General features: G+C 42.6%; 1 protein-coding gene across 4 annotated transcripts in view; it reads left to right on the top strand.

The window, feature by feature from the left end:
• The window catches only part of LOC147009323 (uncharacterized), a 40,094-nt gene that overhangs the window by 8,532 nt on the left and 16,562 nt on the right, over positions 1 to 15,000 (top strand). For 2 of the 4 annotated variants that reach the window (XM_085861814.1, XM_085861815.1), the window contains 2 exons: positions 5,393 to 5,536; positions 7,824 to 11,169. In XM_085861814.1, the coding sequence (XP_085717940.1) occupies positions 5,393 to 5,536; positions 7,824 to 9,784 (2,105 nt within the window). In that variant the 3' untranslated portion in view covers positions 9,785 to 11,169. Of the gene's footprint in view, positions 1 to 5,392; positions 5,537 to 7,823; positions 11,170 to 15,000 lie in introns of those variants that run through there. The other 2 variants (XR_015052827.1, XM_085861816.1) reach the window with 2 other exon arrangements.

The raw sequence follows: 15,000 nt of genomic DNA, 5'->3' as shown, positions 1-15,000 counted from the left end.
TCACACTTCTCCTACAGTTCTGGGAAAATTACAACCATACTTGCTACAGAAGATCAGCATGACCCCATTTAATGTATAGGGGTGGTTTTATCTTTGCCGGTGGTCTTTAGGGTTGAGGGGGGTGCAAATTCTCTATGTAAATGTGTATCGTGTAGTGCCGCCTACAGGTGGGGGAGGATATTACAAGTCTCCACCATTTACAGTACAGTATTCCTGTCCCCACATTTTCAAGTACAGTGAGGTGTTTGGAATTATAAGCAGGAGGTATGTTTTTGCTTCATGCACTTAACCCATCTCTTATCTTCCCCCATCCAAAACTATGATCTTTTCTACCCCCATTAATCCACCCCAAACTCACCTCCTTCAAATTCCCTGCTTTCCTTCCTGAAAGTCCCTGTCGTGTGAGAACCTGAAAGTCCTTGTTGTGTCCATCTTATTTACCCGGTGTACCCTGCCCCCATCCCTCTCCCTTCCACAGATGTCCTCATGTCTCTGTTCCCCACTATTTCTTCCTTCCCTCTCCTACCCCCCTTGTTGTGCGTTCTGTGTGTTAGCTCTCATGTGAGCCTCGACAGTGCATACAAAAAAAAAAACAATCCGGGTTTTTAATTTTGCTGATAGAGGTGTCAGTTGCTAAAACACTGCCCAAATAAAGGTAAGCGTCAGCAGAACATGTTGCATGCTTGGAACAAGATCGCCCGTAGGGTGGGTACTCAGCTAATCTACAATAACTAGTGTGTGGGCCGTACGTGCAAAAAAAAATAATCAAAAAACTTTCAAACCGCGTGCCAGAAACAACAACCACACAGGCCGTTCCTTCGCTCTCGCATGGCCGTATGTGCGTGGCCGTATGTGCGTGGTCATGCAAAAAAAAAAAGAAAACTTTCAAACCGTGTGCCAGAAACAACAACCACACAGGCCGTTCCTCTGCTCTCGCGTGGCCATACGTGCAAAAAAAAAAAATAATAAAAAACTTTAAAACCGCGTGCCAGAAACAACAACTACAGAGGCCGTTCCTTTGCTCTTGCAAGGATAGCCTTGCCAACCCCAACTTGGCAGGATAGCCGAATGCGTGGCCGTGCATGCAAAAAAATAAAAATGAAAAACCTTCAAACCGCCTGCCAGAAACAACAACCACACAGGCCATTCCTTCTCTCTTCGTGCCCGTACGTGCGTGGCCGTATGTGCAAAAAAAAACAAAACAAATTCAACCCGCGTGCCAGAAACAACAACCACACAAGCTGTTCCTTCGCTCTCGTGTGCCCGTACGTGCGTGGCTGTACGTGCAAAAAAAACAACAACTTTCAAACACCTACACAGGCTGTTCCTTCACTCTCGTAGACGACGACTGGATTGGGGCATTGTGTTTATAAATGCGCATAAAAAATAGAGAAATTATTAGAATACAGCAAGTCATCACTATCCGGAAGTCCGTACGTTGTAACCCGTAATGGGGTCTCTTCCCCAACGGCCATGCCTACGCAGCGTGTCCTGTCATCGGTAACTAAATGGCACCCTTTCCCCATCGGCCACGCCTTCGCAGCAACGTGTCCTGTCATTGGTTTGGTAAATAAATGGCCATAACTTGGGAACCACTTGTCCGATTAATATCAAACCTTGAAAAGGCACATACTCAGGTCCCCAGCAATATACCTGGCAAGTTTCAATTAGATCGGACCAGTGGTTGTCGAGAAACAGCGGTCACAGACACAGACACACACACAGACACACACACAGATTGCTGGAATTATAGATAGATTAATGTTAGTGTGTGTCCGTCCATCAGTCCATCCCTCCGTCTCCTCCATAATTACAAAACCATGAAACCCAGCAGCCCCAAACTTTGCATGCATACAAAGGGAACCCCAAGGTGGTGCGTGAATGAAAATTAGTTGTTTGGGTTAATTTAAACACCCCTTTTGAAGATAATTTAGGGGGTGCTCCTCACGAAAAAGCAAAATAAGCCTTACCAAGATGGCGGCATGCCATCTTGGTCAGTCCTCTGTCAGCTCAATGGAGTCTTAAATTGCTAATTTTTTTGGCCTTCTCAATAATGCCTTGACTTGGAGCCGGCTGCAACGGTTTCTTAATGACAGTTTTTTTTTCTTCTCACTTTCTTCACTCATATCATTGATTGCCTGATCAGCATACCGACAAATTGCGGGATAAATTGCAATGCAAAAAAAACGTTTGGAGATGCCAGCATTTGTGGCTTTATTTCATTTCCTTACATGCCATAAGCACTAAAATCTCTTAATCTGAGCTGAATTTCAAAATTTCAACTTCTTTATTGACTTCATGAGTAGTTCCGACTGCGAAAAGAAAGAAAAAAAAGTGTTCACACGTCCAATTTGGACATCACTTGATATTCCGGGCGTCTAAGGGTGTATGGTGTTTAAAAACCGATCGGCGATCGCTAATCGCTTGCCAAGCCAGCTGTTCCTTATGAACCGTTTCGTTAGAGTGCTCGCTTGAGTGCTGAAGACACTTGGCGAGCGCTCTACAATATGCACGCTGTCACTGAATGTATTGATTGAGTTTTTTTTTTGTATACATTGTCGAGGCTCGTATAAGAGCGAACACACAACGCACTGCAAGGGGGGCATGAGACAAGAGGGGTGGGAGAGGGAAGGACAAAACAGTGGGAAACATGGGGTATACAAGATGGACATTACAAGGACTTTCAGGAAGGAAAGCAGGGAATTTGAAGGAGGTGGGTTTGGGGTGGATTAACAGGGGTAGAAAAGATCGAGGATTTGGATGGGGGACAATAAGATGGGGAACAGCTGTTTTGAAGACCTGGAGGGAAGAATGGGATTGAAGAGAGTGTGGGAGTTTATTCCAAAGGTGGGGAAAAAGAGGGATGAAAGAGTGAAGGTGAGCAGTGATTCGTGATTTTGGTAGTTTTACCAGAAGGAGGTTGTTGGCGGACCTTAAGCGCCCTGCGGAAATATGGTAGGGACAAATCGCAGAGAGAGCAGGGGGGGGATGAGACCGGAGAGGAGACGGTAGAAGACAAAGACCACCAACCTGCCTGCAGTGACAGAGTGAGAGGCCCAAAGACTCAGCCTCACCGTGGGATGAGTTGAACAAAGTTCAGGGTCCGTTTGCCTGCATTTGGCCGTGCGGTGTGCCGGACAGTGAGTTGGGTGGTGGTTCGCGCGCTGAAAATGTGCAGTTTTATTTTACACCACCTTTCCCCTTTTTGTACGATCTTCTTTCATGATACGACCCGTCACTTCGACATGGATAGATACATATAAAAAAAAAATTTAACGTTTCGTTTTTAAAAATTTTGTCAACCTTGACTTAATCCACTCGGCGAGCACTCTTCAAGCTTCGATGGGGGTTCTCCATGGGGACATTTCTGGAACAAGGAAAAATAAATGCAATGAATCACCACATCACGGCAGGATAGCCGAGAAGTATGCACGCTCGTTCTAAGCTGTTGCCTGGGTTCAAATCGTGACCCAGCTATAAACTGTCACTCCGGTGTCTCACAGGCAGGGTGATTCATAAATGTGAATGCTGTATCTCGGATGGACGTGAAACTGGAAGAACCCTCTGCCGGAATCTCCCCTCTCCTCTGCCCTCCCATCTCTCACACCTTTCCCTCTCTCACTACTCTCCCATTCTCCATCTCCTCCCCTCAACCTATCTCCCACTCCTATCCCTCTCTCTCTCCCATCCACACCCCTCTCCGTCTCCCATCCCTCTCCGTCTCACACCCCTCTCCGTCTCCCATCCCTCTCCGTCTCCCATCCCTCTCCGTCTCCCATCCCTCTCCGTCTCCCATCCCTCTCCATCTCTCACCCCCTCTCCGTCTCCCATCCCTCTCCGTCTCCCATCCCTCTCCATCTCCCATCCCTCTCCGTCTCCCATCCCTCTCCGACTCCCATCCCTCTCCATCTCCCATCTCTCTCCATCTCTCATCCCTCTCCGTCTTCTACCTCTCCCCTTCTCCCACCCCATCTCTCCCACTCATATCCCAGTCTCTACCACTCATATCCCAGTCTCTCCCACTCATATCCCAGTCTCTCCCACTCATATCCCAGTCTCTCCCACTCATATCCCAGTCTCTCCCACTCATATCCCCATCTCTCCCACTCATATCCCTGTCTCTCCCACTCATCCCCCTTTCTCCCACTCATATCCCTCTCTCTCCCATCCCTCTCCCTCGCTGTCTAACTCTCCTCTCTCTCTTTCTCCAACCCCTCCCCTCTCCCCCTCACCCTTTTTCCTCTGTCCAACTCTCCTCTCTCTTTCTCCAACCCCTCCCCTCTCCCCTCACCCTTTTTCCTCTCTCCCACCCCTCTCCCTCTCTCCCACCCCTCTCCCTCTCTCCCACCCATCTCCCTCTCTCCCATCCATCCCCTTCTGTTAAGGAGACTGTTAAGGACTGACGGTTTAGTTTTGAATTGAAAACCGCTTCCCCATGGTGTAGCATGTACGAATCAGATTCGGAGTGAGCCGACCGGAAGGGTGCAAAGGTTGCTGCATGTATAAGCATGTATATGCAGGTAGACAGGCCTTTGACAGGTATACATCGTGGGTTTTAAGTTCTCCCCCGCCCTGTTTTATATGAAACCTGGTGGTTAAAAAGAAAATGCTGCTGTTTGGGCGCATTTTATTGCCCTTCCCTTTCCCTCCCCTCACGCTGCCTTCTTTCCTCCTCCCCTCATGCTTACCTCCCCCCAAATCCCCTCCCCTCTGCACCCCTCACAGACATCTCCGGGTGATCTCCGTGTACTGCATTAACATGCTGTTTTAACGTACCCCATTTTGTTCAATCTTGTACTACCCCCTCCCCTCTTCTCCACAAGTCCTCCAACCAAACGCAAGTCCAGAAACCCATCCCCTCATGCTCACCTCCTCCCAAACCCACTCCCCACTTCCCCTCTCCTCCCCCCCATCCTCTTTCACCCACCCTCCTCCCGGATGTTTGTGTATGGCGATGTTTGATGGGGCATCGCTCTTCCCACTCCCCCTTCCTCGTTCTTCCCCCATCCCTAGCTCCCCACTCACTCCCCCACCCATCCTCGCCCCGCTCCCTCCTCCGTCCTCTCTCTCTCCTCCTTCCTCTATCTCCCCTATCCCTCATCTCTCTACTTCCCCTCCCTCCTCTTTCCACCTGCCATCCCTTATCTCTACCATCCCTCCTCTCTCTTCCTCTCCCTTCCTCCCTCTTTCTCTCTCCCCCTCTCATCCCCCTCCCCCCTTTAATATCCCCGTCAGCGAAGCGACAGGTTGTATTTGCTCGTCAATAGAATAATTGATTGTCAGACATTTGTTCTCTTTCAATTGTTTTTTTTAACAAAAATAAAAACCTCAGACTGATGATGTACTTTGTACCTTTCATTCCCGTAATACACTGATGCCACACGGTTTGCAGATGAAGCTCCTCTGGTGAAGACTGAAACATCCCAGAGTGACCCTCTTCAGACCTCCCAGGTTGCTTTGAGCAATGATCATGTAAAGCAGGAACCACGCGATTCTCCTCCTGCGGAGCTGAGCAAAGCTGATCAGCTGCTCGAAGGTAAGCCGAGTTATTCAGAGAACACATCACACTGTGTTTCCCTCTTTTGTTTGTTATTTTTTTCAAAGAAATGATTTATTTTCAATCCTTGTACAATTGCAGATAAATTAAAAGTGTGTACACCTAAGTAGGCCTGTCTATGTTACCTCAACAGGATATCAGTTGCATTTGAAAATTTTCTGTACTTTCCTCAAGATTCATTGGATACATTAAGCTATAGTTTGAAAGTCTATATACTCTATGGAAATAGCAATGTGAATAACAAACCAATTGAGTTGACCAGGACTTGACAAGTTTATCACTATTATCTAATCACATGATACGAGATGTACATTCAAGACCTGTACCACAATGTAGTAAGACCCCTTTCCTTTATTATCTAAGATGAGTTTTTGTTGGGTTGGAAGTGAAAATCCACATCATTTCTTGATTTCTTGGATTGTGTCCCCTGTTCTCTGCGATCGTTGTGTTGTTTTGAATCATTGCCAGCCACTATCTGAGTTCAGCCTTGTGTTGGCTTAGTGGTTAGCGTGGTGGTTGGGATCCTCGGGTCCGAAGTTCAAGTCCCGTCGGCCGCTGGATTAACACCAGGGGGTTGACTCATCCTGTCATCCTTCCGAGGTCGGCGAAACGAGCACCAGTGTACTGGTAATAGGGGCACTGCAGCAGCGGCATAGCCGTGCCCTTAACGGATGATGCAACCAGCAGCCAAAAGGCTGTACATGATCAATACTACCTGAGTTAATCAAGCTCCAGCTGTGCATGACACTGTTCACCTTCCCATTTTGAAAGTACTACAGACAATTCATTGAGCCAATAGCATAAAGATGGTGGTTGTCCACTGTAGTAGCTGGCAATGATTCAAAAGCTCACCTGCAGAGGATCAGAAATAGCTTCAACACCTGGACCACGACTTTTAAAGCAGCTGAGTCCTAAATGTTCGCAGTACCTGTCTGCAAAGAAAAACAACCAACTCTAATATTTGCCCGGAACTCACTAAGCGAAAGCTGGGGTTAAGTGATCGGTGGCGTATGTACAGATGTCATATGTTGTACGTCGTACGTGTCTGCATTATGTGAAGAAAGTACGTCGAAAACCATTCAGCAGAGGAAATTTAAACTTCACCGCATGTTATCTGACCACGTGATATATAGTGGTCACTCTTTTGAGGTCAACATCGGCTAATTTTCTAAAATCCTCAATTTTCATCCGATTGACTTGAAATTTGAACAGGATTTTCATAAAAATGACCATCAATATGGCTGGTCTGACAGCCATGTTGGATCGAAGAGAAAATCTTTGAAAATCTTCATAGGAGCAACCGCCTTACCGATCAATGCAAAATTTAAATAATTGATCAACTACCCATGGAAAATATGGTTTGGTAGAGATGATGTCATTAGTCACGTGGTCTGGCAGTCAGATTGGATCAAAGAAAAAAAACCTTCAAAAACAAGAATTGGCTCGCACAGAGTCCATCTCAAGACTGTGGTTATGTATTCTATGAATACCATCTAGTCACTTCAAGGATTAACCTTTGAAAGTAAGTTTATACTCGAGAAATCCGTGGGTCTCGCCATTCCCGACGGCATGTTCACAAGAGGCTAAATTTCCAGGCAATCCTCCAAAGACAGGTGCAAGTGTACTGGGCATTCTTCAGCAGGCCCAGTCATACTTGGGTATGGTACTTCTCACTGCCAAAAAAAAAAAACCTTTTCAGAGCATGGTGGAGTATTATTCTCTCTGGGGGACCGTTAACCCTTTGTCCGACCTCATTTTTCTGGATATTGTAGAGGGTTGATGGAGGGTTTTGAAAATCAATGCTTGAGCCACAAAATTGGTTCTTGCTCAAGCCAGGTTGGCAGAAGTTTGATTGTATACCTTCTCTCGTCTTGTCTTGCATCTTCTTCCCTATCAACCTACTGCCCCTCCTTCATCCTATTGGACTCTGAAATTATGCATCTGGAATTACTTTGTAAAGAGTATAAAGGAAGACCTTAGAAAATATAAAAAAGGACCACACATCATAACTAATACTATCAGCTGCCCAGAACAATTGAATGACCTCTGTTGGGGTAGCTTGTGTTTACTCAGTCATCGTCAGACCGATTTGGGAACATCGATAATTCTACCATCTTTGAATCCTTCGTATATGGAGCTTCTCCATAGAGTGGAGGACAGAAATATGGCAAATGTTTAATCGAATCTGATTTAAATATTTGTCAGTTCTGCATCATTTAAAAATTTTTGGTGAATTTTGAATGCTTTTTCTGATTTGTCTTTCCAGTGAAACAAATGAAACAGGTTTCTTGTTCCAACTGTTCTCGGTTGTTCTACTCAGAAGTTGACAATCATCACATGACGCAAACTGTTCGTCAAGAAACTGATGCGCTTGGCAGCGTGTCTTCCAACCGCAATTGCGAAAGCTGCACAGAGACCCTCAAGAACATCCGAGGAAGTGAGAGATCACACAAGTGTTCTGTGTGCAAAAAATCATTTTCCGCATCGACATCTTTAAGACGGCATAAAAAAATACACGCAGGCGAGAAGCCGTACAACTGTTCCGTGTGCAACAAATCATTCACCATGTTGTGTTCTGTAAAACGACATCAAAGAATACACACAGGTGAGAAGCCGTACAAGTGTTCTGTGTGTCACAAGACCTTTCGTCAATCGACAAACGTACACATCCATCAAAGAACGCACACAGGAGAGAAGCCACATAAGTGCTCTGTGTGTCCGAGGGCTTTTGGTCAATTGGCACGCTTACAGGATCATCAAATAATACACACTGGAGAGAATCCCTACAAGTGTTCTGTGTGTCAAAAGATATTGGCCAATAGAAGAACATTAATAGGGCATCAAAGAATCCACACGGGAGAGAAGCCCCACAAGTGTTCTGTGTGTTTTAAGGCCTTTCGTCATATAATTTCCTTAAAAATTCATCAAACAACACACACGGGAGAACAGCCATACAAGTGTTCTGCTTGCGACAAGAATTTTTCTTCTTCCTCCTCTTTATGTGAACATAGAAAAATACACAGCGGAGTAAAGCCCTACAAGTGTTCTGTTTGCAGTAAGGATTTTATTTCTTCATCACATTTGCATAGACATAAAAAAACACACACGGGAGAAAGACCATACAAATGCTCTGTCTGTTTGAAGGCCTTTGCTCGTTTAGCGCACTTGCAGGCACATCAAAGAATCCATACAGGAGAGAAGCCCTACAAGTGCACTGTGTGTCCCAAGGTTTTTGCTCATTTGGCTAGGTTACATGATCATCAAAGAATACACACGGGAGAGAATCGCTACAAGTGTTCTATGTGTCCCAAGGCTTTTGTTCAATCGGCTAGTTTACATGATCATCAAAGAATACACACGGGAGAGAATTGCTACAAGTGTTCTACGTGTCCCAAGGCTTTTCTTCAATTGGCTAGTTTACATGATCATCAAAGAATACACACGGAAGAGAATCCCTACAAGTGTTCTGTGTGTAATAAGATATTGGCTAATAGAATAACGTTAAGGGGGCATCAAATAATACACACAGGAGAGAAGCCCTACAAGTGTTCTGTATGTTTTAAAGCCTTTGCTCGACAAATTGGCGTAAAAGTTCACGAAATAACACATTCGGGAGAGAAGCGCTTCAAGTGTTCCGTTTGCTGCAAGTATTTTTCTTCTTCGTCATATGTATATCAACATCAAAAGATACACAGTCGAGAAAAGCCCTACAAGTGTTCTATTTGCAGCAAAGATTTTGAGAATTCCTCCCAATTAGCTGAACATCAAAAAATACACGGCGGAGAAAAACCGTACGAGTGTTCTGTGTGCAGCAAGGATTTTGTTTCTCCATCACATTTGCATCGACATCAAAAAATACACACGGGTGAGAAGCCACACAAGTGTTCTGTCTGTCTCAAAGCCTTTGTTCAAAGAGCAACATTGATAAGGCATCAACGAATACACACAGGAGAGAAACCCCACAAGTGTTCTGTCTGTTTCAAAGCTTTTGTTCAACCACTTCACTTAAAGATTCATCAAATAACACATACGGGAGAGAAACCGTACAAGTGTTCTGTTTGCAACAAGGATTTTGGTCATTCCTCACATTTATATCGACATCAAAAAATACACAGCGGACAAAAGCCGTACAAATGTTCTGTTTGCAACAAGGATTTTGTTCGTTCCTCATCATTAAAAAGACATGAAAGCATTCACACAAAAGATAAGGTATCAAGCTCGCTCTGAGACAGGCTTCCACGCCGAAACAAAAACCTGAAGAAGTAATGCCTAGCCCCAAAACTATCATGCAGATGAACATAATATGTTTAAAAGAATTGAGCTCATCTACAGAGGAGACGATCCTCTATTGCAGAATGTATTCAACGCATGATGGATTGGGGATACGCAGAAAAGAACAACGTTTCATGGACCTCTTGAAATAGTCAAAAGTGTCGTCAAAAGTTGATGAATCACTATCAGCACAAAAAATCCACAAATCCCCATCCAAAGTGAGAACATAGGAAATACCATGAAGTCAGACAACAAGCAACTAAAAACCAGAGAGAAAGGACCCCTGAATATAATTGAACAAAAATAAGTGAAATTGGTGAAAAAAATGAATGCTGCTGTGGTCCTGGGCACGTGTCAGACGTAAGTGTTGAAAATGAGACACCGCAACACATGTGGGTACAACTATTTTTGAAAACACTGCAAGTATAAAAACACCACTGGGAGCTATACAATTTATTGTTTGACTTTCCCGCAGTCCAGGTTTTCAAAGAAAAGATGTCCTCATCAGACTATGACAAAGGTGCACAACTGTGGGATGACCAGAAGATGCGTCAGCTCCTCAATGGGAGCTGGAACCACACTCTTTTCAAGCAACCGAAGGCCATGAAGTGCCAGCTGTGGTGAGGAGTGAGGCCATGGATCAAGGTTGAATTCAGACTACAGTTCAGCACTGAAATTCCAATGCCAATGCTGCATTACAGCTGAAAAAAAAATGGTGCAGACCCATCCCCAGAGGAAGAGTATGGTTAGCTCAATATTAGGAGCATCAATATTAGGAAAATGTTGGTTCTGGGATGCTACCATTTACCCATTGATGTCAATGTTAAATAAGGGAATAACTATTTGACCATGTCTATAAAAAGGAGTGATTTTATTCTCACGAACATTGACCTCCTCCTCTTCCTTATCCTCCACCTCTTCCTCTCCTCCTGTGCCAGCTTCTCCTCATTAAAAATGGTTCTGGGACAATGCTCATTTCTCAATTGTCTTAAATGTTAAATTGGGGAAAAAACGATGTCAATAAAGTGAAAAAGAAAAATTTTTCCACTTCAATAAAGAGTTTCTCAGAACACATCGTAGATGTTTTATTATTCCATATATTTTATTTAGATATTTTACGCACCCCGTTGATGAAAATACATCTGGCCTTGTGATGAAAGTCAACATGTCAAAACAAGGTTTATGTTGGTACTGATGTTTATTCCAGTTTTGCTATGATACATATATAGGTTTTTGTAAACAATATATATTTTTAACATTGAGTTTATACAAGTCAAAGTGAGGATTCCAAAGTCAAATACTCCTACCAGAACGTTTTTTTTTTGAAACAAGTCAAACTCGTTCAGTATCCTGTATCCTTAGCTATAATACGGATGATATACCTTCACTCAAATATTTGGATAAATCAAAGAACTTTATTATATTTGATAATTGTGTAAATGAGAGAAACCAAGCGGTTATGGATAGCTACTACACCAGAGGGAGACATTCTTCTTATCATTGTATTTATCTTCCTCAGTCATACTTTCAACTCATCCGTAACTCAATAAGAAACTAGAAGGGCACTCGGTGGAGCGCATACCTCCGCCACGTAATGCCTGATCCACGAGAACATATCGGGCCCAATACATTTTTGAAATGTCATGCTATACAGTACTATATCGTTTTTGGCCCTATCTCGCAACGGTGAAGAATCACTTAAAAAATTATGGTAGTCGGATCCGGATCCAGATCTTCACCAAAATCTAATCAGTTTGTCCTTGTCACACACCCAACCTGTCCACAAAATTTCATCCGCATCCGTTCACAACTTTTTGAGATATCCTGTACACAAACGGACAGAAAATAGACAGAAAAGGGTGAAAACATAACCTTCACCTTTTGTGGTGAAGGTAATAATGTTTATAGCTTAATTTTATTAGAGATAAATTTGATGGATATAAATAATTTTTGGGAAGACAATTGTTCCCCATTATGTAGTGAAAAGGAATTTGAGGAAAACTGCATATTGTTATGCTTGTGGGGAAGATGAAGAAATTTCGTAGTAAAGGTAGGATTGTATCATGTAGCATGGTCCATGGATGGGCAGGAGACATCTTCATGTAAACTAAGTAGGGAAAACTGTCAGCTTAAGATTGTTACGGGTCACCACACTGGGGTGGTGTTGTGTTAATGAGGTAGTGTTTAAGGCTAATTTCTCCAAGTATGTGATTGCTTCCCTGCGACCTTTTCCTACGTTTTTGCATTTACGAGGCCGGCTATAAAAATGAACCACATTTTTACGCCAATAACAGAGCCAAACATTTCCGAGCATGCAGAAACCCTGGCTTCCTGCCAGCAGGCCACGCCCCCGGGTCGATGATTGGTCGGTGTGATGTAAGAGGGCAGTTGGTGTCAGGAACGTGGTTGAGAAAGAGGGTCTCGTTTCTGCTCTCCTCGACACGGTCAAGAAGGCAGTACGATTCTCGTTGTTTCTACTGAGGCTAATTTGTTCACATGCTGGAACAGGACGCTGGCCGTTGTCTGTTCGGTTGAGTCACGAAGTTTGTACACTTCAAAGAGAAAGAAGAAGGGGCTACAGAGACAAGAGGGCAGTTTATGGAGGAATGTGGTTGAGACAGAGGGTCTCATTTTTTTGCTCTCCTCGACCCGACGAGAAAGCTGCCCAATTCTCGTTGTCGTGTTGTGTGAACTTGCTTGCGTGCTAGAGCAAGACACTCGCCATTGACTGTTCGGCTGGGTTGTGACGTTTGTATATTTCTGAGGAGAAGAAGAGCGCATCTCTCAGCGATAGCCTCAGCAATCGTCCCATTGTATGTTCAAGGAGAAAGGTGGCACCCTTTGTGGTTTGCGGGCCTGGTGTTGAGAGAGGAGCGGCGTCGGCAATCTCGATCATGCGAAGAGACTTACGGCAGTTCCTGGCATATTTTTTTTTTATCTTTCCCATCGTCTGTTTTTGCAACCGAGTGGAGACGTCTCAAATTAGGCTTTAGTTTACTTCATGTTTCATTACCTCATACTTAGATTTATTTTCATTATTACTTGTTGATTTATGTTCATTAAACCCTCATTTGTTGAATTCACTTGTGTTTGTCTATTCGTTGTGGGTTCGAGTGTAAACCCGGATGCTTTCGTCTGTTACGCACCCTTGCCGCCCTCCGTCCCGTGCTCGCGCGCCATAATCTGCAAGGATCTCGGTTGTTCGGCCTCCAAGATAAAACTGTTCGGCGATCCATCCAGGTCGGTGTTAACCCCCTTGAATACGACATCTGGGTCAGGAGTGATAAATAACCTAACTGGCTGGACACGACAATATGAAGCCCACGACTGGAAAATATAAATACAGTATATTGTTGCAAAACAGGATGAGATACTAAATGATAGTATTCAATAAATAAAGAAAGAAAATGGATGTGAAAGAATGTGCACGAAGATTTAAGAAACATTATAAATTAGTTTTCAAAAGTTGCTCAACAATAGTAAGACATAAAGAAGAAATAGAGACAAAACTAACGGGTGAAGAAGTGTATGAACAAAAACAGGATACATTTTTCAACAAAAGATGATAGAAGCATCTGTTTCTATAATTCCCATGCAGGAATATATTCCAACAAAACTTCAAATGCCAAAAAATTTTGGTCAAATGACAGAGCAACAATTAGGAGAATTAGAATAAGATGATAAAGGATTATTCCAACAACGGGGAAAGATAAATCGACCTCCAAATTGTATTGTTGAGGCGATTCAAAACGATGAATATTCAATAGTTTCTAATACCAAATCTGGTCTCATACAAACAGCAAAATTAGTTCATTTCCATCTTGTTAATGAAAAAGTTTTGATATGTAATGATAACTTTATATTCTTGGGTTCTGCTGACACCAAGTTTTAAACTAACTCCCAGATTAATGTTTCTTCCAACCAAAGATGGTCTCCATTGACCAAAATCAATACATTTTGATGAACCATTGAATACGTAAAATGAGGATGATAGAGAATATACTGTACAGTATATTGATTTGCTGAACTCACTTAATATTTTAAACATTCTAAAAAGCAAAATAAGTGTCAATAATGATAAGAAAAAACATGATTTGAAACTTTTAAGTAAGCAAGGAGATGGTTTCAATGTTAGTTTTCTTCCAAATGACCAATCAAAATTAGTTAATACGCTGTTATTGCTTTTAGGTAGAAAGAACGCGAGAAACAATAATTGTTTCAATGAAGCATCAGCCATTTGAGATCAGTTTATGAAGATGAAAATAATTAATAAATGTGAATACAAAGATATTTAACCTCCGCCATCTTCGAAGATGGATGGAGGTTACTGTTTTCACCCCTTTCTGTTTGTTTGTTTGTTTGTTTGTTTGTGAACAGTATTACGGAAAAACTCCTCGAGGGATTTCGACGAAACTTGGTGGGGGGGGGGGGGGTAGGTATGGTCCAAGGATCATGCCATTAAATTTTGGACTTGGACCCAAAAAAAATTGTTAGAGAAAAAAATTTTTTTTTTTGCATTTCTACTTGTTTTAAGTGGTTTCCAACCCCCCCCCAAAAAAAATTGTTACCCCCCCAAAAAAAATTGTTAGAGAATTTTTTTTGTTTTTTGCATTTCTACATGTTTTAAGTGATTTCCACCCCCCCCCCCAAAAATTTGTTACCCCCCCAAAAAAATTGTTAGAGAATTTTTTTTGTTTTTTGCATTTCTACATGTTTTAAGTGATTTCCAACCCCCCCAAAAAAAAAACTTGTTACCCCCCAAAAAATTGTTGGAGAAAATTTTTTTTGCATTTCTACATATTTTAAGTGATTTTCAACCCCCCCAAAAAAAATTGTTTGAGAAAATTTTTTTTTTGCATTTTTACATGTTTTAAGTGATTTCCACCCCCCCCCAAAAAAAATTGTTAGAGAAAAAAAATATTTTTGCAACTTTTTTTTCAACAAAATTTCTAATTTTTTTTTTTGCATTTTTACATGTTTTAAGTGATTTCCAACCCCCCACCCTCCCCAAAAAAAATTGTTTGAGAAAAATTTTTTTTTTTTGCATTTTTACATGTTTTAAGTGATTTCCCCCCCCCCCCCAAAAAAAAAAAATTATAGAAAAAAAAAATTTTTGCAACTTTTTTTTCAACAAAATTTCTAATTTTTTTTTTTGCATTTTTACATGTTTT

This window comes from Eptatretus burgeri, chromosome 17 (assembly GCF_056783735.1).
Source record: "Eptatretus burgeri isolate ZD-2024b chromosome 17, Ebu_testis_v1, whole genome shotgun sequence".
NCBI lineage: Eukaryota > Metazoa > Chordata > Myxini > Myxiniformes > Myxinidae > Eptatretus > Eptatretus burgeri.
Note: the sequence above shows the minus strand (reverse complement) of the source record. Positions and strands in the feature narration are given on the sequence as shown.